Source organism: Macaca mulatta, chromosome 10, assembly GCF_049350105.2.
Source record: "Macaca mulatta isolate MMU2019108-1 chromosome 10, T2T-MMU8v2.0, whole genome shotgun sequence".
NCBI lineage: Eukaryota > Metazoa > Chordata > Mammalia > Primates > Cercopithecidae > Macaca > Macaca mulatta.
In genome coordinates, this window is record NC_133415.1 from 32,784,318 (window position 1) to 32,811,599 (window position 27,282).

General features: G+C 54.8%; 1 protein-coding gene, 2 long non-coding RNA genes and 1 pseudogene across 3 annotated transcripts in view; 3 read left to right on the top strand and 1 right to left on the bottom strand.

The window, feature by feature from the left end:
* Positions 1–27,282, top strand: part of TXNRD2 (thioredoxin reductase 2) — a 69,048-nt gene that overhangs the window by 29,910 nt on the left and 11,856 nt on the right. The window contains 4 exon segments of the mRNA NM_001159499.2: positions 3,437–3,507; positions 14,499–14,518; positions 15,402–15,493; positions 18,275–18,449. Of these exon segments, the coding sequence (NP_001152971.1) occupies positions 3,437–3,507; positions 14,499–14,518; positions 15,402–15,493; positions 18,275–18,449 (358 nt within the window).
* Positions 2,544–5,224, bottom strand: LOC144331984 (uncharacterized). Its single transcript, XR_013399642.1, has 2 exons — positions 4,040–5,224; positions 2,544–3,905 (listed from the first exon to the last, which is right to left on the bottom strand). It is a non-coding gene; the product is annotated as an uncharacterized LOC144331984 (long non-coding RNA).
* LOC144331968 (uncharacterized) lies at positions 19,416–25,591 on the top strand. The gene is made up of 3 exons (XR_013399626.1): positions 19,416–19,628; positions 24,298–24,439; positions 24,968–25,591. It is a non-coding gene; the product is annotated as an uncharacterized LOC144331968 (long non-coding RNA).
* LOC144331576 (uncharacterized) lies at positions 19,826–21,976 on the top strand (annotated as a pseudogene).

Genomic DNA, 27,282 nt, shown 5'->3' on the forward strand with positions numbered 1-27,282 from the left:
CACATTCAGGATATAAGCCTCATTCTTCATCTTTCTCCTTCTCCTCCCCCAGTTTAAAAAAAGTTTGAAATAAAATTCACAGGCTATAAAATTTAGCCTTTTATAGGGTACAATTCAGTGGTTTTTAGTACATTCACAGAGCTGTGTGGCCATCAGTCACCACCATCCATTGCCAGCACTCCTTCCATCATCCCTGAACTGAAACTCTATTCCCATTAAACCTAACTCCCCAGCGCCTCCTCCCCCAGCCCCTAGCAACCACCACCTACTTTCTGTCTCTATGAATTTGACAACACTAGGCACCTCGTGTAAGTGGAATCGTACACATTAGTCCTTCTCATGTAACTGGAATCGTACGTGTGTGTCCCTTAGTGACTGGCTTACTTCACTGAGCATAACAACCTCCAGGTTCACCTACACTGTAGTGTGTGTCAGTATCATTCCTTTTTATGGCTGGATACTATTCCATTGTATAGATAGACCACATTTTGTTAATCCACTTGCTTGTTGATGAACACGTGTTATTTCCACTTTTTAGCTATTGTGAATAGTGCTGCTGTGAACATCTGCAAAGAAGTTTTTTGGTGGACTTCAGTTTTCACTTCTCTTGGGTTACACTTAGGAGCAGAACTGTCGGGCCATGTGGTAGCTTTATGTTGAACCTTTCAAGGAACCTCAGACTGTTTTCCACAATGACTGCATTTTACATTCCTTCCAGCTGTGTGTAAGGGTCATGGTTTCTTGTTTCTTCACGTATCTTGTAATTTTTTTAATTGAAAGCCGAACATTTCAAATAATTTAATGTGGTAACTTTGGAAACCAGATTCTCCCTCTGCCCCAGGATTCTGTTGTTACAGCTGCTTATTTGGTGACTTTTCGGAACTGACTTTGTCGACTCTTATTCTTTGTTGTATGAGGCCACTGAAGTCTCTACTTGGTTAGCTTAGTGGTCAGCTAAGAACTGCATGGAGATTTCCCTAAACTAAGCACTCTCCCGGTCTTTGCTGAGGGCTCCATGAGCGTTTGGAGGGGATGCCTTCCGCACTCAGCAGACAGCAGGCAGCTCTGCCCTAGCCCTCACTTCCTGCCTGTGCAGAGATCAAGGTCATCTGGAGGTGAGGGCTCAGGGCCTCCTTGGTCCTTCCTGATGTGTGCTCAGTGCCGTGTGTGTGCCCGGCCTAGGTTCCCAGGAATATGCTGGAACCTTTCAAAGCTCCAGTGGACATCTCATTCCTTGGCTTTTCCTTTGAAGCTTTTTTGGGCAGTCTGTTGTTGGCTCCAACTGTTACCTATCCCCTCAGGCAGCTGTGAGATGAAAACCTCAGACAAATGCCCCCCAGAGAAAGGCTTTTAACCCTGGCTGAGCTCCCGTGAAGTCGGATAAAGATGACCCTTTTGAGGGGTCTTCTCGGGAACCCCTGTCAGGGTCAGATGCTGACTCTGACTCTTCTTTGGGAGGGGCTTTGAAAGACCCCAGCTGGGTTCTGCTTTCTCTGACACGTCACTGTTCAGGCTGCCGCTGAGGTGGGAGTGGGACCAGAGTGAGTTAAAACACCCTGGAGCTCCCATTCTCACTCAGCTTCAGCTGTTTTTCCTGACTTTAAATGTTCCCTGTGTTGCTGCAAGCCTGTGGTTAATTTCCATAATTCTGAATCTCACAGTTCTTGCCAGTTTTATCACTGTCTTTAACAGAGAGGTGAATAACTCCTGGCCCAGTCTTGTGTGTTGTGGGCTCAGAGTTGAGGAAGGGGCCCCAGGGTGAGGGGTTGGGGGGCAGCTGTGGCAGGGAAAGCAAACCGGCTGGGGGTGGGCAGAGAGGTTTGGCTGAGACCAGCCCTCATGGGCCTCCCAGGGAACCGTGTGCCGCCTGCTCCAAGCCTCTAAGTAGGCTGCAGCCAAGCTTTTGAAGACCACGGGTCTCTCAGCCTGGAGGCCACACCACCTCTGACTTAGACCCAGGGGCAGTCCAGTGGAGGTGGAGCAAGGGGAGGTTCTGCCGCTTCTTGGACATGACCCCAGCTTCCACTTCGTCCTGTGCTTACTATGGGAACAGGGAAAGGAGGGGCCCCAAGGAGCACAAGCACTCCCAAGTCCTTAGAGGCCACGGGACTTCTCTGGCTGCCAAGCAGCCACAGCAGCCTCTAGCGGGGGCAGGTTGCTTATGCACAGAGGTGGGGCTCAGGGCTGCGTGGCTCTGTAGGATGACACTGTGAGATTGTTCAAGGCAACTGCCGCAGACAGGGTCCAGGTGATCCCCTCTCCTGGCAGCTGGGCTCATGGTGGTTGTGCTTAAAGAAGGCCACAGCCAGCTTCCAGCAGCCCAGTGGTCACTGGGCTTCTCTGAGGCCCCAGGCAGAGCTGCACGTGCATCCGTACCAGGGAGCCCTGCACGGGAGCCCTGGCCTGGCCCGGCCCTGCTCTGCACCTCACAGGCAGCTGCTGACGGCTCTTTGGGCTCATAGGGGATCCAGCAGGCGCTCCTGGTCCTTAGGAGGCAGGCAGCTCAGAGCCTGTCCGCCCTCCCCGCCACGCCCTCCCAGGGTGTCTGCCAAGGTTTGCTTGCGTTTTAGTCCCTTTGATTGCCAGACCTTTCGGTTTTCCTTGAGCAAACCTGAGAAATTCCTGACTTTATTTTTTTTGCCAATTGGAAGCGTAAACTGTTTGAGATCCGTTTCCTCCACCAGCACATCTTGTTCTCATGGCCACTAAGGGGATGTTCACCCTGGGCCTCCCACCTGCTTGGCCACCCCTCTTCAGATGACCTGTCTGATTTCCGGGCTCAGAGCCCACCCGGGCCAGCCCTTGAGAGTGTGAAGTCTGTCCTGGCTGAGCCAGGTGCCCTCAGAGCTGCCCCTCAGGCCCTGCCCACCTCAGCCTGTGGCACTTACCCCCTGTGCCTCCTCTCCTCTGGCTGGCTCTGCAGGCCACCCCTGCCACGCAGATACACCTGAGCTCTGCTGGCCCTGGTTTGCTGACCTGTTCTCTCCCCACTTCCCCTCTCTGAGTTTGGACCACCCAGAACCCAGGTGTTGCTCCCTGGGGCTGCATACCCGTCTGTTTGGTGTGTCTGTCCAGAACCCAGGCAGACTTGAGGGGGCCCAGCTGTCTGCCTGTATGGCCCCTGCAGTTGCTGTACCCACCTCAGGCCCTGTATCCTGCTCTGAACCAGGGTCAAGGGGAGGGTCCTGGGGAACAGAGGGGAAAGGTACCCTGCAAGGGCAGCGGGCCCTGGAGCACAGCAGCTTAGATGCTGACAGGCCACCTGCAGCCCCAGAGAGGCCACAGCCTGCACACAAGGACTGGCATCAGGGAAGCCCCGTGCATGTGTGCCCTAGGACAGCTCTGGTTGATTCTGCAAAGCTGGCATCCTCTTTAAGGAAGCCCCAGGACAGGCCAAATGGAGCTCTTGTCCCAGGGGTCATTTCTGTCTTGACAGATCGAAGGTGCCTTGGAATATGGAATCACAAGTGATGACATCTTCTGGCTGAAGGAATCCCCTGGAAAAACGTAAGGCCTGCCGCATGCGTGGTGGGGTCCTCTTTTTGTTCACCAGAGTGAGCACTGGGCCCTGAGAGCCTGTGCTGGTCTTTGGCTCCTGGAACTTTCTTTCTGGTTTACCCAAAAAAGGAAAAAAGGCCTGTTGTTTGTGGCCAGGCACGGTGGCTCATGCTTGTTAGCCTAGCACTTTGGGAGACTGAGGCAGGAGGATTGCTCGAGGCCAGGAGTTCGAGATCAGCATCAACCTGTGCAATATAGTGAGACCTTGACTCTACAAAAATCTGTTGTTTTTTGTTTTTGTTTTTGTTTTTTAGACGGAGTCTCACTCTGTCGCCCAGACTGGAGTGCAGTGGTATAGTCTCGGCTCACTGCAACCCTCGCGTCCCGGGCTCAAGTGATTCTCCTGCCTCAGCCTCCAGAGTAGCTGAAATTACAGGGCCCGCCACCACATCCAGCTAATTTTTGTATTTTTAGTAGAGATGGGGTTTCACCATGTTGGCCAGGCTGGTATCAAACTCCTGACCTCAGGTGATCCGCCCACCTCAGCCTCCCAAAGTGCTGGGATTACAGGCGTGAGCCACCACGCCCAACCTACAAAAATCTGAAAATATTAACCAAGCTTAGTACTGTGCACCATGTAGTCCCAGCTACTTGGGAGGCTAGGTGGGAGGATTGCTTGAACCCAGGAGGTTCAGGCTGTAGTGAGCTGTGATTGCACCACCGCGCTCAGCCTGGGAGAGTGAGACCTTGTCTCAAAACGAGACAATATGCCTGTGACTTGTGCCCCTCTGCAGGGCTGTTGATGTACTTTGTCCTGTGGCTGCCTTGGAGGTAATAACAAGAATGCCGTATAAAGGGTGTCAGCTGTTTGTTATCTAGGTCAGTGGTTGTCAAATGGGGTTCCCAGGAGCCCTGGAGTTCCAGTGGTTTCCATCAAGGACATCAGGGAGAACATTAAGGAGGGGAGAGCCAGCAATCCCTATCCCAGCCCTCAACTAACACCTGCACTGTCTTCCGGTTTGTACATTGGGTTTCCCTGAAATCTAGCAAAGACTCCAAAGGCCTCAGAAACAACATCTTGGTTGTGGAAGGGAGGCTAGCAGTGTGAGAGTGGCTCTCACTCCCCATGGGAGCATGTGCAGAGTCACTAAGTGCATTCCGATGCCCACAGAGGGGGCCATCCCGAGGTCCCAGGTCCAGGCAGCTCCTGCCTGTGTGTGGGGTGTGGAGACTTCATGCTGGCAGGGACCAGAGAGGCCACCAGAGGGTGGCAGAGGCTTGGTCAATAGCAGTCTCGAGCCTTCCCCAGGAGAAAATACCAGTGGAAAAGGGTTTCCACCTCTGTGTGTGCCCGAATGTGCATGGTGTGCGTGCAGATGTGTGTGGTGTGTGTGTGTGAGTGGTGTGTCACGTGCTCTGCTTGTCATTGTTTCACACTTAGCAGGGCATCTTTGTGTGGGGTCAGGACTGGATTCCCTTGAATGGATGTAGTGTAATTCCTTTGACCTTTCTCGTGTTAATGAGCATCTCAGTAGTTTCTCTTCTTCATCATTATCAATGCTGCAGTGAAAACCTTCAAGGTGCATCTGTTTACCATCAGAAGTGCTTCTGACCCATTTTCCCAATTATTCATTGTGATAAAACAGACATAGTATAAAATTTACCATTTTAACTTTTTTTTTTTTTTGAAACAGAGTATCACTCTGTCGCCCAGACTGGAGTGCAGTGGCGCAATCTCGGCTCACTGCAACCTCCGCCTCCCGGGTTCAAGCGATTCTCCTGTCTCAGCCCTCTGAGTAGCAGGGTCTACAGGCGTCTGCCACCACGCCTGGCTAATTTTTTTGTATTTTTAGTAGAGACAGGGTTTCACCTTGTTGGCCAGGCTGTTCTCTTTTTTTTTTTTTTTTTTTTTTGAGACGGAGTCTCACGCTGTTGCCCAGGCTGGAGTGCAGTGGCGCAATCTCGGCTCACTGCAAGCTCCGCCTCCCGGGTTCCCGCCATTCTCCTGCCTCAGCCTCCTGAGTAGCTGGGACTACAGGCGCCCGCCACCGCGCCTGGCTAATTTTTTGTATTTTTAGTAGAGACGGGGTTTCACTGTGGTCTTGATCTCCTGACCTTGTGATCCGCCCGCCTCGGCCTCCCAAAGTGCTGGGATTACAGGCTTGAGCCACCGCGCCCGGCCGGCCAGGCTGTTCTCAAACTCCTGATCTCAGGTGATCCACCTGCCTTGGCCTTCCAAAGTGCTGGGATTACAGGCGTGAGCCACCACGCCCACCCCACTGTAACCATGTTTAAGTATACAGTTCAATGGTATTCAATATGTTAATAATGTCGTGAAACCATCACCACTATCCATATCTGGAACTCTTTTCATCCATGTTGTATCTGAATTTCCTTCTTTTTAAGGCTGAGTAATATTCCATTGCACAGGCATACCACCTTCTGTCTATCCATTCATCTGTCAATGGACACCCAAGTTGCCTCTGCTTCTTGGCTGTTGTGAATAGTGCTGTGAGTAGTGAACACAGATGTGCACATACCTCTTGGAGACCTTTCAGTTCTTTTGGGTGCAAACCCAGAAGTGGGATTGCTGGATCATATGGTCTTGAGCAACCTCCATCCTGTTTCCCACAGTGCCCACGCCATCTTACATTCTCAGCAGCAGTACAGGAGGTCTCCGGGGTCCCCACATCCTCGCCAGTGCATGTTGTTTTCTGTTTTTCTTTCTTTCTTTAATTTTTATTTTTTCCTTTAAACTCTGTTGGACTTCATGTGTTCTGTTTTTTTGACAGTGGCCATCCTAGTGGCTGTGAGGTGGTCTTATACACTTTACATCTTTCCTGGAAGTAGAAAAGCTCGGTACAAGGGGAGCTGCCCTTCAGTCTTAACACTTTGTGCTGACAGGCTGGTTCCGTGTGTACATTTCCCGCTTCCCGTCCTTGGTAACTCAGGCATCAGCTTTTTGATAAGACACAAAACAGAAAGGAGCCTCTCCTCCCATATCCCTGGCCTGGGCAGCGGTCACTGCTGCCCACGGTGCACCCACACTCTCCTGAGACCGTGCCAAGCTTGTGCTGGTTTCCATCCACTGCCTGCTGCCTTCCATTGGACCCCTGATCGTGTTTTGTCTTTGGACTTGGTGATATTATTTCCTGCAGAAGTTTTAAGTTTTTCTGTTGTCACACTGATCACTTTTTCCTGTTATGCCATAATTTCTGGGTTATCTGTTTTTTTGTTTGTTTTTTTTTAATCTTTGAGACAGGATCTTGCTCGGTTGCCCAGGCTAGAGTGCAGTGGTGAAATCATGGCTCGCTGCAGCCTCGAACTCCTGGATTCAAGCAATTCTCCTGCCTCAGCCTCCTGAGTAGCTGGGATTGCAGGTGCCCGCCACCACGCCCAGCTAATGATTATTTTTTTTAGAGCAAGGACTCGCTATGTGGCCCAGGCTAGTCTTGAACTCCTGGGCTCAAGTGGTCACCCTGGCCTCTCAAAGTGCTGGGATTACAGGCGTGAGCTACCGCGCCCAGACTGTTGTTTGATCTTTGACTATCTGCCGGGTTACACATGATCTGACTCTGTTTGCATTTGCTGTGATCGGTGGTCTTTTCACATATTTACGTGAAAAGCCTCGTTTCACAGCCTCATAATCGCCAGCATGGTCCTTGCCCACTTTCCCGTCTGGCTTTTCTCTTCTCTTATCTCTTCTTACCCTCCAGCTGGTTTGCGTATTAGGGATGTGATCCTCTGTCGCTTGTGGTGCAGATTTTCTCAGCTTCTAGTGTCTTTTAACTTGTGTGATGTACAAATGGTTTAACTTTTTAAAAATGTAACTTAAATCTTTTACACTTAACGGCTTTTTGATTTATTGCATGTTCAGAAAGGCCTGCCCCATCCCCAAGATTTTTTTTTTTTTTAAAGCCCTGTATTTTCCTTATGGGCGTCCACAAGTCGGATTTTCTTTTACTTCCTTGGGCTGGCTGCTCTTCTTCTGCAGTGTGGTTGAGATGGGCTGCCCGGGCCCCGGTGCCCATCTCGAGGCACTTTCTCACTCGGCGTCCTGAGTCCTGCCCGCGTGGTGGAGACGGGCTGCCCGGGCCCCGGTGCCCATCTCGAGGCACTGTTCTCACTTGGCGTCCTGAGTCCTGCCCGCGTGGTGGAGACGGGCTGCCCGGGCCCCGGTGCCCATCTTGAGGTGCTGTTCTCACTTGGCGTCCTGAGTCCTGCCTGCGTGGTGGAGACGGGCTGCCTGGGCCCTGGTGCCCATCTCGAGGCGCTGTTCTCACTCGGCATCCTGAGTCCTGCCCGTGGCTCTGGTTGTCTTTCATGTTGGCTTCTCTGGGTGGAGTCTGGATGCCCCTCCAGCTGCTGCAGGATGCTTTGCCTGCTGGACCTGCAGGGAAATGGCCTTGGACGTCTGGCGGCCCCAAGATGTCTGCCAGGCCCCTCGATGTACTGGAGTCTTCAGGGCCGGTCACTGCAGCCCAGCACTTTGGCCACCCTGGTCACGCCTGGCCCCCTCAGAGGCTGCCCCTTGGGGCTGGGGAGGGGGCCCGGTACTCTGGGTGCCCTGGCCCTGCAGCCTCCCTAGCAAGGTGGCTGGGGCTTGGGGAGCGCTCCCCTGCAACCCTGTGCTGAGAGCAGCCAGCTCGGCCGGGAAGACGCGGCCCCAGATATTTTGTTCGGGAAAGAAACTGCAGTGTTTATTTTCTTCAGAAAAAAAACATTTAGAAGATTTTTTTTAAAGCTCTTTCGTTTAGAAGGAATCTAGGTATGTTATTGTTTAAGAAAAAAGTGTTTGCAATGTATCAGTCACCCGTTTCATTCTGAGCATGATTTATGTGAGGAAATGGTTTTTTTAAAAATTAAGCTGGAGATATATCCCTGTACGATGCTTCTGTGAAAATGCGGCTTTTGTCCGGCGCTGTTAATGCAAGTTGTAACAGTGTAATATGGGAGTCAGTGTTTACATGTTACATTCCTCTGCCGCAGTCAAAATAAGCCCGGAGGGTCTACAGTAGCATTTCTGTATTTTATCAGCTTGGGCTGGGGCTGAGGGGAGGCCTCCACTCACACTTGGAGGGGCTGTTTCTGCCAGATTTATTTGCCTTATAAATATTCCCCATGTTTATTTTAACTCGCCTTTAAAATGGAGCTGAAATTAATATGGACCCCAGGGCTGCTCCCCTGGCCCCTGAGTGGCTCCCGTAGTCGGGTGGGACATTTCTACCTGGTCCTGTCCAGGAGGCCAGGTGGGCAACTCAGGGTGCCCGGCATCCCAGTGCCCCTCCTGCATTGGGCACTGTGTCCCCTGGTTGGCTTCTCCACCAAGGAGGCACTCTGGCCCCCTGGCCCCAGGCCCTCGGTGGGCTCTGCAGCGTGCACAAGGCCTCCTTCGTCCCTCTCCACTACAGGCACAGGCTGCCAGGAACTCCTTTCAGCGCACGTCCACATGGGTCCCACTGCTGGGAGCTCCAGATCTGGCGAGTGGTGCCCACAGTGGGGCCTGGGACCCAGCCTGCAAGGTTGTACCATGCCACTTTTGCCCCAGAGAGGCCACCCAGGCATCACAGTGCACCTCGGGCCCCAAGTTGGGAGCCCCTTTCCTCCTTTGTTTGCATCCAGGTCTTGGGGAGCCCAGGGCTGGACAGATGGCAGAGGTAGGGGGATCGTGTCCAAACTCAGTCAAGGGGAGACAGAATTAAACAGCGCCCTTCACTAAACAGCCATATGCTAGCAAAATGGGGCCATACCTGTCGGGCAGAGTGGGCTGAGCACCGGGTTTGTAATCCAGGAGGGTGAGGAAGACGTGCAGAAAACTCCTGTAAAAGCAATGTGAGCTTGTGGGTGGGTGAGCAGGATCCTTGAGTGCACTGGGGTGGGGCGGGGGACATTCTGGCTGCCCCACTCCCACAGCCATGCCCCAGCGCAGGGGGCTGTCCTCTCAGTCTTGGTAGGGACCCTGGGAAGGACTCCAGGTCGGTTCATGCTCTTTCTGTGCCATGCAGACGCCTGCCTTCTGCCTAGCCTGTTTGCCTTTTCTGCTGGCCTTGTGTATTTCCTTCTCTGGAACTGCAAGACAGGTTGAAGAAGAGAGGAGGGTTCTGGGGAGGTACAGCAACCCCTGGGCAGGCAGTGGAGCCCCTCTGGGAACAGTGGCCACTGCAGGGAGGAAGGGGTGCGGAGGGGCACGTGACCCCAAATGACAAGGCTCAGAGGGGGCATGCAACCTTGCAAACCAAACCTTCTATTCCACAGAGCAAGCCCCCGGCAGGTGGAGGAATGTGGAAGGCAAGGACGGTGAGCCTACTCCGGGAGCTCCTTTACAGAAGCAGGCACTGGGGGTTGGGATCCAAGTGCAGCCAAGAGGAGCCCGAGGCCCAGAGGGGCCTGGCAACCGAGCGGGGCCAAGGAGCTGAGCTCCAACTCCAGTCCCATAGCCGTACAATCTTCCTGCCACTCCCTGACTTGGAGGGCTGCCTCCACCGGGAAGCCTCTGCACCCAGCAGGGACTTGGGCCCCGACAGTGTGCCTTGTCTCTGTCTCTTGCACGCCCATGGCCCTGGGCTTCGTCTTCTCTCTCAGTGCTAGGCTTTGGAGCTCAGGTACCCTAACCGCAATATAGGGATTGTGGTCACTCTATTCTAGTCCTCCCTCTTGCTGTGTCTGTAGGTCCGCTTTCGGCGAAGCAGGGCTCTGAGCTGGCAACACTGGGACGGGGCAGAGGGCGTGAATGAGACGCAGCCTTCTCTCAGGTCCGATAACAGAGGTACTGCCTCCCGGAAACAACCAGGGGCTGCCTGTTCCTGCTTCTGACTCTGTAGCCGCTGCCCAGGTCCCCATGGGGGTTTACGGAGCATGGGGTTAGCCTCTTCTGCAGCTGCCAGGCTGGCTCAGGGGCTTCCCAGCCCACACACTGGCCCCCAGGGGAGGGGCTGCAGCCAGCCAGGCCTGTCCACCCTCTGAGGCTGCTGCACCAGCCTGCTGCTGTCTGTCCTCGCACTCCTGGGGCTCTGAGAGCCAGAGTGTTTTTATAACTTGGGCTGGTTTAAGGCTGCCTGTCAGTGTGTCATGGAAAGAGCTTTCATTTGACCCTTAGGAAGTCCGGAAGCCAGCCAGGTACTGCGATCGTTTTTCTCTCTTCCTAAGCTCAAGAGGGAAGAAGATAAATTTTATCTTGGGAAGAACCACAGCCATTTGGGAGAAAATTTAATTTAAGTGGCACATTCCGCTGGTGTGACGGGATGTCCTTGTGTTCAGCAATAGGGAGACCAGCTGTCCTCCTGGGGCTTGTTACCAGACTGCAAAGCCCCTGCCACTCTTGGTGTGCATCCCTGTGGCTAAGACATGACAAGATAGGGCTTTCGGTGGCATTTGTTACAAGGCCAGCACACAGAGGCTCTGGCCCAGCATCTGCCCCTGAGGGGTTGGGTGGGGCTGGCGGGGTCCCAGGCAAGCCAGGGAAGGAGGACTTCGTACTACCCCCAGCCCTGTGCTGCCTCCCTGGGGCGTCCGCAGCTTGGCGGCCCATCTGGTATTTCCTGGGCTGGCAGGACCTCCAAGGGGCCAGGTGCCTCCCATGAGACTCTCACTTTGTGTGAGTATTCCCTCTGGAGAGCAGGCCTTCAAGCTCAAGAGGCAGATGGATTGCTCTTTAAGCCTGGGCTTCGTGGGCCTGAATTAATGCTTTTGTTTCTGCTTCCTCCCCCCACTCCAGTTCTGAACAAGAAAGCCTGCCCTGTGATTAGGCTAATCCTGCAGTAGTTATTATGCCTCTTTGGAAAATGTTTGCACACCAAAAAGCACAGAGAGTGGAGCTGCTGGGATCACATGGAAAATGGATTTTTTGTTTGTTTTGTTTTGTTTGTTTTAGAGACAGGGTCTCACTCTGTTTCCCAGACTGGAGTGCAGCTTACTGCAGCCTCAAACTCCTAGGCTCACGCAATCCTCCTTCCTCAGCCTCCCGAGTAGCCAGGACTACAGGTGCATACAACCATGCCCCAGTGATTTTTTTAGTTTGTATAGATGCGGACAAGCTATATTGCCCAGGCTGGTCTTGAACTCCTGGGCTCAAGCAGTCTGTCCACCTTGGCCTCCAGAGTGCTGGGATTGCACACATGACCCACCACACCCAACCTCTGGGTCTTTTAATGTAGTGGTAAGTTGAGTGGTTCCAGCCCCCTACCCGCAGGTCCTGTGAGCTGGTCCCCTGACTTCTGGGGCCAGCACCCCTGACCACCTGTGGCCAGCCATGGTGTGAGTTGGTCGCTGCACCATGTTCCTGTCTGTCCCCACCCCTGCTGGGCCATGAGTGGCCTGAAGAAGGTGTCTGCAGGTCCCTGTCTTTGGGTACTCTCTATCCCTGTGATCTGGAGGCTTTGGTGCCTGTCTCATTTTGCTCGGGCATTTTCTTACTTTAGCTGGTCTGAACGGAGTTCTCTGTTTGAGTTCTCATATCCTGCATTCTTCAAAGGGTAAACATTCACATAATTTGATCAATGTGGGGAGGGATACAGTGAAAACCAGTGCTGTCAGTAATCCTTGCTCATGACAAGAAGAAGAGGCCCAAAATGACCCCCCACGCGAGTGAGACGTGAGCTTCTGTTCGGAGATTTCAGCCGAACACGTAGGGTCAAGGATGCCCACTCGGGAATGTGCCCACTGTGCCCCCCTCCTCTTAACTGTGCCCTCGGTTGCTGATTCAGAGCTGGCAGCTGAGGGATGGGGGCACCTGTGACTTTGAAGGTGGCCCTTGAGGCAGGAGCTTCTCCTGTGCCCTGTGGGTGCCAGGACAGGAGGCCTGGGCATTGGGGGGACTCCGAGGGAGGGCCTAGAGAGTCACCTGCCCCCACCCCAATCCAGTCCTGGTGGGTCAGCATCGTCTAGGAGGTGGGGATGTACACGTCGGTGGCAGAGACAGCAAACATTTGTGGCGAAATCAGGAGGGTGTGTTGCTATATCCCTAGCAATGAGGTAGGAGGCCCAGAGAACAGCTTGGCCCCTGTCCTGCGGCTGCAGGGCCCATTGCTGGAAAAGGGTTGGCCTTCAGGGCCAGGAAGGCCCTGATGCGCAGGACCCAGCTGCCCACAGAGGCGATGCATTGGCCTCACTCCCCTGGTGCCTGCACAGCCCAGCAGGAAGCCTCTAGCCCATGCACAGCCACCTCTGGGAGCAGGGGGCAAGGGGCACCGCATCATGGGCTCTCGCCCAGTTACACCCTTGCATTTGGGGCACTATATGCAAAGCAGCAGAGTTCTGTTTATATTTGCAGTAACTCATAACTTCATATCTTTTTTCTTTCTTTTTTTTGAGACGGAGTCTCGCTCTTGTCGCCCAGGCTGAAGTGCAGTGGGCGCAGTCACGGCTCACTGCAAGCTCCGCCTCTCAGGTTCACGCCATTCTCCTGCCTCAGCCTCCTGAGTAGCTGGGACTACAGGCGCCCGCCACCACGGTCAGCTAATTTTTTGTATTTTTAGTGGAGACGGGGTTTCACTGTGTTAGCCAGGATGGTCTCGATCTCCTGACCTTGTGATCTGCCTGCCTTGGCCTCCCAAAGTGCTGGGATTACAGGCGTGAGCCACCGCACCTGGCCATAACTTCATATCTTAAACAAAAGTTTGTACCTTTCACTGCGTATAGCAAGTCCAAAAAGAGTTTGGTTTTGTCATTTTGGAAGTGCACCTCCGTGTCGAGATGTGTATGTGGTGCCTACGTGTGTGTGCACGTGTGGAAGTGCATGCATACCATGGTGCCTGTTTCCCAAGTGTTGCTGGCCCTGAGTGGGGCGGGGAATGCATCTCTGCAGTCCTGCTTGGCTGGGGGTCCCAGGGTCCCCCTTCACTGTCCTCACATGCCGAGTGTGGCGTGTAACCACCTTGTGCTCAGCCGGCCATCAGAGCTCTGTCTGCTCACCCTAATCCTGACAGTGGTGCGGTTCTGTCCCCAGCCACTGTGAGGAAGCTGCACGCCAGATGCTTCCCGCAGGGCACCTGCAGAATGATTCCAAGGGATACACCGCGTTTTGAAATGGGATTATATCATTAGTACCTGCTGGGATTAGCACTGACATTGGGCTTATCCATCCTTACATCACCTCCTCTTGTTCAAAGACTGAAGGGTAATGTGGGAGCCCACCCGCGTGCAGCTGCCCTGCTGGGAGTTCTTGTTCCGTGTTAGGTTCTGTGCCCGTGTGCATGTGTGTGCATGCATGTGTTTACATGAGTGTGTGCATATGTGTATGTGAATGAATGTGTGTACCCATGTGAGTGTGTGTGTGTTTACATTTGTGTGTGCCCATGTAAGAGTATGTGCATGCACATGTGTGCATGCAGGTGTGTGGCATGTGTGCACATACAAGTATGTGTGAGTACGTGTGTATGCAAAACACATGTGGAGTGTGGAGTTGAACAATAGGGTGTTTTCACTACAAGAGCAAATATTTCCAATGACTGCTGGTCGCAGCGTCCTGTGCTGCCTCCCCTGTCCCTGGGGTCCTTCAGTCCCCTCTCTGGGGAGCTGGCCCTCCTGGCCCTGCGCCTGGCTGTGATAGGGCTGGATGTGCCTCTGACCTGGCCCTCCGTGGTCTTGAGAGTGTTCTGCTCAGATGATGTCTTCCCTTGCGGTCTGGTGGCCTCCCCGTCCTGCCCAGCATCTCCGGGCTTCCACCCTAGCCCAAGAGGCCCCGGGGGAAAGAAGGAAAGCCGTGCGCTGCTCTGGTGGAAGTTTCTCCATGCCTCCAGGTGCCTTCCAGGGGACAGGTACCACTTGTCACTGACACACACGCCCTTTACCACCAGGTGATTTGCTGATTCACAACATGCTTGACAGTGTGGACTTGGAAAGTGGGCTTTGCACCCTGTGCAAGCTGTTTGAACAGTAGCCTTGGAGCTCACGAGCTGACCGAGGGCCTGGACGAAGGCTGCAGGGTTCTTCTCTGACCTCACTTGGTCAATAAGGGCCTCAGCTTTACACGTGCTCTCTCTCTGTATCTGTTTCTGTAACAGGTTGGTGGTCGGGGCCAGCTGTATCCTTTGCTAGCGTGCAGGTGGCCGTCCTGGGAACTGGACACTCCTTCCCCTGAGTCCCTCCTTGCCGCCCGCCCTTCCGGCAGGCTCTTTGCTGCCTCAGATCAAGCACTTCCTGGGCCTCTCGGCATGGAGGACCTGTGCCTGGGGACAGTTTGAGGCTGACCTCTGGCCAGGGATTGCTGGAGGCTCTTCTTGAGCTGGGCACTGAGACAGCTGGGACAGCTGGACATGGCTATGAGGCCTGTACTCATTCCTTCAGAAGGGACAGTTAGACAGGGAGGGTCAGGAGAGGAGCTGCAGGAGGGTCTGAGGTCAAGGGGACATCTGAGGGAAATGAAAGCCCCTGGCCAGGCACGGCGGCTCACACCTATAGTCCCAGCTACTTGGGCAGCTGAGGCAGGGCAACTGCTTGAACCTGGGAGGCGGAGGTTGCAGTGAGCCAAGATCATGCCACTGCACTCCAGCCTAGGCAACAGAAAACAAAAAAAAAAAAAAGAAAAGCCCCAAGCCGCTGGCTAAGAGCACAGGTGGAAGAAAGCAGCCACCTGGCATCTCCCATGGCTGAGGTCCTCCCTGAACTGGCCACTTCTCTCCATCCCAACTGGGATCCACCAGGATGCAGGCCTTGCCCCGGAGCTGGGACCGACAGGCCATGGGAGCAGAGGCCAGAGGCCAGCCTCGTCCATGGGTGCTGCTTGAGGGCTCCTTGCTAACCCTAGCCTGTGCACTTGAGATGTGGAGGTGGGGGTCTTGAGTTGGGAGCCTCTGCGGGGCCAGCCATGGATGGGTGGGGCGTGGGCTGTGGCACAGGGCCCCGGGGTGTTGTCCCATTGCTTCCAAAGTTAGGATCTCCAGTGCTCCTTAGCCGGCACCTGACAGACGTGGCCCTGGAGTGTGCTGGCTTCCTCACCGGGATCGGGCTGGACACCACCGTCATGATACGCAGCATCCCCCTCCGCGGCTTCGACCAGGTAGTGCCAGAGGCCCCAGCTCCCACCCCTGTGGCTCTGCGGCCCTTCCTCCCACAGCCCCTCCCAGGCAGGTGCAGTGCAGTCATGGGCCATGAGTGATGCCTGAATCTTTAGAGATAACCCTTGAATGGGATGAGGAGGTTGTCCAGGAAATATGCAAACACGCAGCCAGAGCAAGGGAGGAGGGTGGCAGTGGGGCACACGGCTGCACAGAGGCCTCCAGCCGACCGCAGGCACAGTGAAGGGAGGCTCTGCCCAGCCTTGTGCCGGCAGATAGGGTCACCCTCCGGGTCGTCCCATTAGTAAGAGGCTGGTGTGTGCTGCAGAAGTGTTAGCCCCACCTCAGAGACCCCTGACTCCCTGCTCTCCCCTTGCCTGTCCCCTCTGAGGGAGTGAGGGTGAAATAGCTGTAATGTGTGAGCTGGGCTGAGGGACACAGGGCAGCGCTGGCCCTGAGACAGCCTGTGGGGTCTTGACGTCTGGACAGGTGCGCTGTGTACAGCGGCCTTCATCTGTGTCTGGGGTGCACACACTCATGTGGCCAGCAGGATGAGCTCCTAGAGTGGAGCAATAGAGATTTTCTTTTTTTAGCTAAAAACTCTTCAAGGGAAAGTCTCCTGTTAAAATAGAAGTCTGGAGTTGTCATTGTGGAGACATCCAACACTACATGACTGCCATGAAGGAGGCCCCATGCAGGGTGAGCTGTGCAGATCTGCGGGCCCTGCTATGGGTCCTCGGCCAACCCTCAGCTCACAGAGCCTGAGGAGGGCACCTGAGGTGGGAGGAGCCAGGCCTGTCATCTCCAGACTCCCAGTGCCACCCCCAGGCCGACTCAGAGACATGTCCCTCCACTTGTGTGGCCATGTGTTGCTCCATCCTAAAGCTGTGGCACACTTCCATCATGTCCCTCAGTGCAAACCCACGGAGCCCTGTGGTTGGGACACAGTGTCTAGGAAGGCCTCGGAGCCTTGAGATGCGGGGAGGGTGAGCTGGCAGTGGACAGAGGAGGAAAGGGGCCTGCAGAATGGGGGCTGTGCCCAGGCAAGGAGGATGCACAGTCTAGGCAGCCAGGCTGAGGGGCGATGGACCCTGTGTCCTAGACAGGCCCCATGGTTCCCCTCAGAGCCTGGGCTGGCCGTGCCCACCAGGCCTCTGGAGGGTGCAGAGGGTGCACAGCCTGTGTGGCAGCCCCTCTGCAGCACAGCCCGCCCTGCCCGGTGGGCTGGACTCCTACACACGCCATCTAGAGCCAGCTGGCGCACCCGCACAGGTGTCAGAGGATGTTAGCAGTGACTGTTTATCTCCTCTTGAAACCAGAAGCCGTGGCCAACTTCACTGCTGGTCCATGCAAGGGCCCATTGTCCTGAGAACAGGGCCCCCATCTGTAGCTGGACTGGGGGCGCACAGGCCTCCTGAGCTGGGAGGGAGAAGCAGGACTCTCTGTGTCCCCGATCTGGACCTGAGCCTGCTGTGCCTACATTTCTAGGTGGGAACAGAGTCTCCTGCCTACCCTCCTGGCTCCTGGATGGCAGAGGGGAAGGTTGGCCACATGTGGAGGCGGGGGCTGGGAGCAGGGGCCATCTGGTTGGACCAGGGCACATCTCCTGGGAGAAGGGATGCTTCTCTGCCATTGATTTTAGTGAAGACTAAGTTTTTTGTTTTTGTTTTTTTACGAAATGTGTAGATGGGCCAGGCGCGGTGGCTCTTGCCTGTAATCCCAGCACTTTGGGAGGCCGAGGCGGGCAGATCACAAGGTCAAGCGATTGAGACCATCCTGTCTAACACAGTGAAACCCCATCTCTACTAAAAAAAAAAAAAAAACTTAGCCAGGCGTGGTGGGGGGCACCTGTAGTCCCAGCTACTCAGGAGGCTAAGGCAGGAGAATGGCATGAACCCAGGAGGCAGAGCTTGCAGTGAGCCGAGACTGCACCACTGCACTCCAGCCTGGGTGACAGAGTGAGACTCCGTCTCAAAAAAAAAAAAAAAAGAAAAAAAGAAATGTGTAGGTGTACCAGGATTTGTTTGTTCATTTTTCCTTTTTTTTTTTTTTTTCTTTTTTTTTTTTTTTTGAGACAGAGTCTCACTCTGTCACCCAGACTGGAGTGCAGTGGTACAGTCTCAGCTCACTGCAAGCTCCGCCTCCTGGGTTCATGCCATTCTCCTAACTCAGCCTCCCAGTTAGGTGGGACTACAGGTGCCCACCACCACTCCCGGCTAATTTTTTGTGTTTTTTAGTAGAGACAGAGTTTCACTGTGTTGGCCAGGATGGTCTCATCTCCTGACCTTGTGATCCACCTGCCTCAGCCTCCCAAAGTGCTGGGATTATAGGCGTGAGCCACCGCGCCCGGCCTTGTTTATTTTTTCTTTTAGAGATAGGGTCTCACTCTGTCTCCCAGGCTGGGGTGCAGTGGTGTGATCACAGTTCACTGCAGCCTCAAACTCCTGAGCTTGAGGGATTCTCCCACCTCAGCCTCCCAAAGGGTTGGGATTACAGGTGTGGCTGTATCTGGCTGATGAAGACTTAGTTAATTAGCAGCTAGAGAGGAGCCCACAGACTGAATGAGTCCTGACCATAGGGCCCAGGGTTGAGGACTTGGAGCCTGGACAGGGGCCAGACACTCCACAGAGAACAAGAGGACGTAGAGCAGGGGCTGGGTGTCCACCCCGTCTTCCACACAGACCCCTCTCAGCCCCTCACTGAGGCCTTTGAGAGCAGGGCAGGCCAGGGCCTCTCTCCCACGGCCACCTGGTCTTCATGGCCTGTCTTCTTGTGTTTTGCAGCAAATGTCCTCCATGGTCATAGAGCACATGGCATCTCATGGCACCCAGTTCCTGAGGGGCTGTGCCCCCTCCCGAGTCAGGAGGCTCCCTGATGGCCACCTGCAGGTCACCTGGGAGGACTGCACCACTGGCAAGGAGGACACAGGCACCTTCGACACCGTCCTGTGGGCCATAGGTAAGGGTGCATCGAGCCACACACTCTGTCTCCGGTCTCCCCAAGATGCATGGAGAATCTTTGCCCCACTTCCTGTCACCTCCCAGGGCTCCCCCAGCCTGCTGGCTGCCAGGCGGGTTGGCTGCTCCCCAGTACACCTCGAGAGCAACAGTGAAGGCCTGTGGGGCGGCACCCACACTAGGCTATGCCCATCTTGCCATCCCCAGCACCTCGCATCTCTGCATGTCTCCCACCACTGTGGGACATGCTAGAAAAACCAGAGAAGATACCAAGATGGCATCAGCCAGGTGTCCTCATCAAGGAGCGGCTAGGGCCGGGCGCGGTGGCTCATGCCTGTAATCCCAGCACTTTGGGAGGCCGAGGTGTGCGGATCACAAGGTCAGGAGATCGAGACCATCCTGGCTAACACGGTGAAACCCTGTCTCTACTTAAAAATACAAAAAATTAGCCGGGCGTGGTGGCGGGCCCCTGTAGTCCCAGCTACTTGGGAGGCTGAGGCAGGAGAATGGTGTGAACCCGGGAGGCGGAGCTTGCAGTGAGCCGAGATTGTGCCACTGCACTCCAGCCTGGGAGACAGAGTGAGACTTCGTCTCAAAAGAAAAAAAAGGAGCGAGTAGGCAGTCGTCCTCACCTTCCCTGGCCCTTGATCGATTGCTTATTAAGGTTTCAGCACATAAATCCTACATGTCACCTTCCAGGTTTAAGTCTTGATTTGTTTTGTTTTGTTTTGTTATGTTTTTGAGATGGAGTCTCACTCTGTCGCCCAGGCTGGAGTGCAGTGGCAACCTCCACCTCCCGGATTCAAGCGATTCTCCTGCCTCAGCCTCCTGAGTAGCTGGGGCTACAGGCACTCACCACCATGCCCGGCTAATTTTTGTATTTTTAGTAGAGATGGGGTTTCACCATGTAGGCCAGGATGGTCTCGGTCTCCTGAGCTCGTGATCCACCCGCCTCGGCCTCCCAAAGTGCTGAGATTACAGGTGTGAGCCACCGCACCTGGCCAGTGTGTAGTTTTTCTTTAGCATATTAAATATTTTGCTGCTTCAGGCTTTCCAGCTAGGTTTTTTCTTTTTTGTGTGTGAAACAGGGTCTGTCTCTATTGCCTAGGAGGAGTGCAGTGGTGTGATCATAGCTCACTGCAGCCTGCACCTCCCAGGCTCAATCAATCTTCCCATCTCAGCCTTCTAAGTGCTGGGATTACAGGTTTGAGCTACTATGCCCAGCCAAGCTAGTTTGTTGTTTTTAACGTAAAAATGATATAGATTTGAAAGTTTTAAAACTTGTGGTGACATACACATAACATCAAATTCATCATATTAAGCATTTTAAAGTATATAGTTCAGTGGTGCTAAGTACATTCATATCGTACAACCAGCATGACCATCCATCTCTGGAACTTTTCCATTATCTCCAAACTGAGCTCTGTCCCCCTTAAACACTCACTCCCTGCGGCCCCTGGCACTCACCCTTCGCTGTCTGTCTCCGTGGATCTGACTCCTCAAGGGATTTCATGTAAGTAGAATCAGGCAGTGTTTGTCCTTTTGTGACTGGCTCATTTCTCTTAGCAAAGTGTTTTCCAGGGCGAGTCCATGTTGTAGCATCTGTTAGAGTTAGCATTTGTGTAGCGCGTGCCAGCATTTCTTTCCTGTAAGGCTGAGTTGTGTGTGTGTCCATCATCTGTCAGCGGATACCTAGGCTGCTTCCGTCTTTTGGCTGTTGTGGATCATGCTGCTGTGAACATGGGTGTGCACAAGGTGCCTGTTTTCAGCACATAAAAATGATGCAGGCATTTTAAAGTTCTGCCCAGCCTTCTCGTGGCTTTCAGTATTTCCCAGTGGGTCCCTTTGGGCCTGGCAAGTCATCACATGCCCGGAGTGGCATCTTGCAGGCCTTTCCAGAAGTCACATTTCGAAGGCTTCTGAAGACATCACCCTTCCAGTGCTGGGCAGAGGCCTGGGCATTTCCCGGCCAGGTGTGGGCTGGCTGCCACTTGCTGGGCACAGTCTGGTCTCACCGTCTTGCTCTCTGTCAGGTGTGGGTCCGGTTTTGCATGGGGCAGAGGCCGAGCAGGTGTAGGGAGTATGGACACAGCCCAGGGATACCTGGGCCCAGACCTGGGCCGGGGCTGCCCGAGGGGACTGGTGAGGGGCAGCTGGAGCCAACAGGGATCACCCAGACACTGCCCTGTCCCAGGCCTGCTACAAAGCTGGGCGTGGAGGCCGTTGCAGATGGGCCACCCCAAGGAGGGCTGCGCGTCCTCATCAGGGTGGGTGGCGGCACACACGGCGCGCCTGCTCAGACGTCCTATCCGCCTCGGTGCCTGGCCGTCTAGTTTAGGCTCCTAGTTTTCCCAGTTGCCCTGTCAACTTGCATGTTGAAGGCGGAAGCAACCTACTCAGTGTTGTTAGTTCTCCGAGGCCTTTGCGTGCTGAGCCTGGTATGTTGTCCCCTGCGAGAGTGCAACGTCAGAGCTAGGGTCCCTCTCAGATCCCCGGCTCCACCTCCATCAGCTCACTGGGCTCACGTGGGGCTGGCCAGGTGTCAGTGTCCCCTGGGGGAGGGCTCCCGCAGGCACAAGCTGTGTCACAGGGTGATGCACTTCTGCAGCAGTCACTCGGAATGGGAAATGAGCAAGGAAACCAGCCTGAAGCGGCTGAGCCTTCACTTTTGTGCAGTGGGCACAGCCAGAGGTGACAGCTGGGGAGGACCTGAGACGCCCAAGTGCATGCAGGGCTCTCGGCCCAGAGGTGATCAGTCAGCAAGAGCAATGCTCTCAGTCACATTGTAAAAGCAGATTTTAAGTAAATTTGTTATGATAAACACTTTGAAGGATTAGGTAACATTTTGGACTCTGAAGTGTACTGATGGTTCTCATCATAAACTCCACTTTATTTTTCTTTCAAAATTTGTCCTCCTACTATCATTCCCAAATAAACTCCACTCTAAAGGGGAGGTGGCGAGTTTCTCCCTCCCCCTGCGCCCTAGCCCTCCTCCTCTGTCTGCTGACATCTCCTTTCACCCATGGCATAAGGGAGCTCTTGCCGTTGAGCTGAGGGGCGCCCTCGACTGAGCCCACAGGGATGTAGCAGACCAATGGGCCAAGGGCTGTGTCCCTGGAAAGCCCGGGCGTCAGCCTGGCAGGCAACAAGCAAGTCCCCTCCCTACTCAGCAGAGCTGCCATGGCCTGCACGCCCATCCTCCCTTGCTAGGAGTCTGTTTTATTTTTTTGTATTTGCAAAATGAGCATCCCCCAGACAGTCTGCCTGGCGTGATTGATGCTGGGGGTGGAAGCTTTTCGCAGTCCTTGGCCTCTGACCCTGCTTCCCGAGGGCGGCGCGGCTTCTGCACGCCTGCTGGGGGCCGCTCGGGCATGTGCTGACTTTGCTGCTGCTCAGAGCCAGGTTTTGTAAACATTCAGGAGCCACTTCCCAGGTCAGCAACTGCAAGCGTTTTCTGCCGGTTTGTACGATAAGCCTTTAACCAAGCTTTATTTCTACTTGCAATAAAGGATGATCCACTCTGGGAGGTTAAAATAAAGCGCCCTAGGGGCGGCACAGCTGGCAATGCCAACATCTCCGACTCCGCTTCCTGTCCCGGGTGTGCACTACGTCCGCACAAGCTGGGCTCTGACAGGAAGCGGGGATGCCCCCATACCCAGCGCACACACACACACACGGAGCCCAGGTGCTGCACAGAGCTCCCGCGTGGGGCTGAGTGCTGGCCCTGCCCATTGCCTGTGTGCCTGGCGCCTGACCGCAGCTGGCAAGGACCATGGACATTGGCATCACGAAGTGGGCCCTGCAGTCTGGAAGCTGAGGAGGACCCGAGCCCCTTCCTCGATGCAGCCTTGATCTCCACGTGGTGGATTAAACATATTAGCAGTTAAAGCAGTTAATTGCTGTGCAGGGGGCCCCGCTCATTGTTTGTCTCTGAATCACCCGCCCACACCAGGTGTCTCAGATAATAGACTGGGAACTTCAGGGAGGAGGATTTCCTGTCTGCAGATGTGCCGATTACAGCGCTGAGTGAAGACAGTCAGCCAGCACCGCTGCGGGCTCGAATTCGCCCACTGAGTTAACCAGTTGTGGCCTGAATCCCTGGCTGTCTAGGGGAGCAGGGTGGGGCTGGGGCGTCCTGAGCAAATGCCTCCTAGTGCAGAAGCTTCTAAATGCTAGTTGAGCTTAAATTTGGTTTTAAAGAAAGGACAGACTGCCTCTGGACTGCAGCCCTGAGAAACTGGAAGTTGAGATCGTCATGTGCCCCTTTGGCGTCCCCAGCCCCTCTGGACAGTTCTCTGTCCCTCTCTTGAGGGTAAGATGCTGAAGGCTCTGGCGTATCCCTCCCTGCACCACGGGAGTCCTGCCCACGGCCAGAAGAGCCAGCAGACACAGGAGGGGACTCGCTGAGCCTGGGGATCCCACAGCCAGGCAGCTGTTGTGCCTAAGTGCCAGGGAGGGTGGCCCTGGGTCTGCCCGGGGGCCTTGTGGTATGGCAGGTGAGACGAGACCCAGGGAAGGAATCCGTCTGGATCTTACCCTGGCCACTGAAGCCATTTCCTCTTTGGGCTTTCTCTTAGATAACTCAGAGATGTCCACCTGTGTGTAAATCAGCATCAGAGCCTGAAACACAGCATGCATGGAGCGTGGGAGCTTGGCTTCCCGGCTTCCTCCTGGTACCGCACAGAGGCCACCCGCACAAGCTGCCTGTGTATAGTCTGCCCCACGTGGCACGTGTGCCTGGACCATAGCCGGAGAGACTGGGGTGCCCAGAAGATGATGATGGGGGCTGGCGGTGCCCAGGAGGGGAGCTGTTGCCAGGGTGGGCTGCAGCCCGGGGCTCCTCTCTCCACCCAGGCACTGCTTGCTGGCGTGTACGTGGCAGGCAACCGTCTTTGCTCAGCTGTGCTTGGCTGATGGCTCCCGTACACCGCAGATTCAGCTACACAAGTCCCTGCGGAATGTCCCTCTGTTGAGTGCCAGGCAGCAAGAAAGGGCAGAAAGCAAGAACCAAGCCCCCTAGGCTGGGGATGGATGGGAGCATCCCGAGCCTGGTGAGAGGGAAAGGGCGGCTCCTCCTGGATGCCCTCCGTGCTGGTGTGGGCGCAGCCAGGGCTTAGGGGCCGCAGTGGGTGTGGATGTTGCCCGGGCAGGGGGCCTGCGGTGGGCCCATCAGGACTGCTCTCAGGGATGTGCCTTGCTGCAGCTGCGTGAAACCAAGTTTGTGGCTATGCTCTTCCCGGTGGGGATGGGCCCAGCCGTGACCCTGGCACCCACACCTCCGTGCTCTCAGGGTGGAGTGGCCATCCCTGGGCAGGTGATACGGATCCGAGACCCCTCTTCGATAGTCTAACACCTTTTTATTTTAGTGTAAATTTAGTTTGTAATTAATTACATCAAGAGAGACCCAAATCTGTCTGCATGTGAGTTTGGTATTTTTTGAAGTGGAGCCAAGATGAACATTCGTGGAGCTCTTCCTATGAGCAGTGGCTGCGGCCTTCCCCTCCACACCATGTGGCCCTGGGCGTGCACTGCTGCTCCTGAGACAGCACTGTTGGCTCAGCCCTAGCTCATGGTGGTGCTAACACCTCACAGAGGCCAGGCCAGAGTAGCAGGAAGCAGCGCCCTGTGCTTACCCACCAGCCTGGTGCCCCATGCTTGGCTTGAGGGCCAGTTCACACCCGTGTCCAGAGCCCACAGCCATCTGACAGGCCAGCCAGCACCTGCATACATGGATGTCGAGCTGGGTCTTGTTACCATGTCATATTCAGTACTTATGGTTAGAACTGAGTGGAAACCAATTAAAAAAAAAAGAACAGGCCGGGCGCGGTGGCTCAGGCCTGTAATCCCAGCACTTTGGGAGGCCGAGACGGGCGGATCACGAGATCAGGAGATCGAGACCATCCTGGCTAACACGGTGAAACCCCGTCTCTACTGAAAAATACAAAAATAAAAAAAACTAGCCGGGCGAGGTGGCGGGCGCCTGTAGTCCCAGCTACTCCGGAGGCTGAGGCAGGAGAATGGCGTGGACCCGGGAGGCGGAGCTTGCAGTGAGCTGAGATCCGGCCACTGCACTCCAGCCTGGGCTACAGAGTGAGACTCCGTCTCAAAAAATAAAAAAAAAGAACAACATGGTGAAAAGTCTTCTAGAGATAGGTCGGCACCATTTATACATATTACCATGCACCCTCTAATGTCTGCAGGTGTCCCAGGGCAGCCAACCTGTTACAATTGCAATTATGTTAACAATCATTAAAGGGCTGAGTGAGGTGGCTCATGCCTGTAATCCCAACACTTTGGAATGCCAAGGTGGGAGGATCATTTGAGTCCAGGAGTTCAAGACCAGCCTGAGCAACAGAGTAAAACCTCTTTTCAAATAATTAATAATATAATAATAATTGTTTTTTATTTGTTTGTTTTTGAGACAGTGTCTAGCTCTGTTGCCCAGGCTGGAGTCCTAGGGCGTGATCTCGGCTCACTGCAACCTCTGCCTCCCGGGTTCAAGCGATTCTCCTGCCTCAGCCTCCCAAGTAGCTGGGATTACAGGCAACCACCACCACATCCAGCTAATTTTTGTATTTTTAGTAGAGACGGGGTTTCACTGTGTTAGCCAGGCTGGTATCGAAGCCCTGATGTCATGATCCACCCACCTCAGCCTCCCAAAGTGCTGGGATTACAAGCGTGATCCACTGCGCCCGGGCTAATAATAACTGTTAAAGCAATAATGACCACTCGCCATAGAGCACGCTCCTTCCTGGGGGTCCTCTGGGCCTGAGCTGGAGGCTGCGCTGTACTCCAAGGCTGACTGTGGGGTCTCACACATCACAATGCACGCAGGCAGCTCAAGTAGGAAAGGCCCTTATGCTGCCTGTGGGGAAGCTCACCCCCATCCCCTGAGGAGCCTCCCTGGGTATAAGATACCCCGGGACAGCCTGGGGGTCCCTGGTGGTCACAGCGAGTGGCCAGTCAGGTCCCATTGAGGCCCCGGGGCTCACTCATTTATTCAACTAACATGGCATCTCGAGGGGACCCGAGGCCAGTAGGGCAGGTGCATCCCCTTCCTGGGCTCAGAGCTGTGGATAGGGGCCTGGGGCTCATTGAGAAGGGGTGATTCTGGAAAAAAAAAAAAGAAGAAGAAGATAAGTATTTTAGAAAAATAAGCGTCAAGGATCTAACTCCATTTCCAAAGGCATATATACTCTTCTCTGTGCCTGGTTCCAAGGTGCCTCGTTGCGGCAAGTGGCAGGCCAGGCCCTGTGAGAGTGGCTGGCTCTGGGGGCCACATCCCTCGTGAGACAGTTGCCAGGTGGCCCACAGGGCCTATGTGTGAAGCCCTGCCCGCCTCGCATCGCCCACCAGCCCTGGAGCTTCCCACTCCACACCCTCGTCCTCAGGCGCAGTGCTTGGCCCCGGCTGCCTCTGTCTGGATCACAGCCACTGACTCACCCTGCTGTACTCCCGCTGGCACTTACCTCTCACCCGGGGCACCGCCTCCTTGCTCTTCTCTGTTGGGAACATGTGTCCCAGGCGGGCGTGAAATCAGAGGGCATGCCTGTTCTTCCTATCACAGATGAGAGAGGCGCGTAATACTGCATGCGACTGGCCGTCCCCTTGTCCCTGTGTCCATCAGAATAGGTGGGAGTGATCCATGGTGACTGTCTGGGTGGTTTTTGGGCTTCAGCCTTCTCTGGTCCCTCCTTGGGGCCAGGCTGGCTGGACAAGCGTGGTGGCTGCCCTCCATCTCCCGGGCCATTGAGAGCAGCTGGTGAGGCTCTCACTGTGATCAGAGGAGGGCTGCCCTGCCCGGCTGCTCCTAGCACTCCCAGGGCCACATGTGGAGATGGGCTGTCCTGCATCAGGGGTGCTGCACTGCTGGGCCTGGGGCTGGAGGCAGCTCCGGGCTGCAGAGGTGCTCAGCCCAGTGCTTCCTGAGTGTCAGTGTTGTGGGCCAGCCACACATATACATAGGAAGTGAGAACGTCCATTTGTACCTGGAATTACTATTTTTTTGGCAGAAGGACAAACTCTGTTGGGCCCATCAGCCCCAAGTCTGAACCAAGCCCAGTGGGCAGCAACGAGACCCAGTTTGCTACCAGCAGAGGCATCTCTGCAGTGGCAGGTTTGCCAGCGTGCCAGTGGTTGCCATCTCTGAAGGGACGTTCCTTAGGGCTTGTGGCCATACTCTGCACCACGGTCAGCAGCTCCTCTTTGCCTTATATGTAGTGGGCATGGCCTGCCTTCAGGATGGCTGGTCAGTTTGGCCACCTCTGTCTCCCATGCCGACCACAGCTCTGTTGGCTGAGATGATCCTCTTGGAGGGCAGCTTCATGTGAGTCTTCCTGGTTTCCAGGCTAGGGGAGGTGACTGCGGTGTAGTTCTCAAAGGCCCAGGTCAATAAGTCCTGGTCCCAGCCTCTCCTCCAGGCAGCACTTGATGGTACAGGTGTGGTGCCTGCAGGGAGGACACTGCCGACGCCCAGCTGGGCCCTCTTGCTACAGTACACAAACAAACTGGCCCATGTGGAGGCCCTTGGTGGTGATGGACAGCCCTGTCTGCCGCTTAAACTGGTGTGGATCCTGGAGACCATCTCAGCAAGGGGATGTCCTTCAAGGTGCCCTTGATGTAGCTGTGCCGCCCGGGTAAGTCCACAGCGTGCAGGCCCATGAGCCCTCGTGCTTCACATGCACAAGGAATACAGAGCTGGCGCCCTTCCTCTGCCCACGAATCCTGTGGCCCACGACTGCTCATGAGTGCAGTCTGAAGAGCTGTACCTGGAATTTTAATGCCCTTGTTGTTTGCAGAAAATATGACAGAGTGTTATGTATCCATTACGTAAT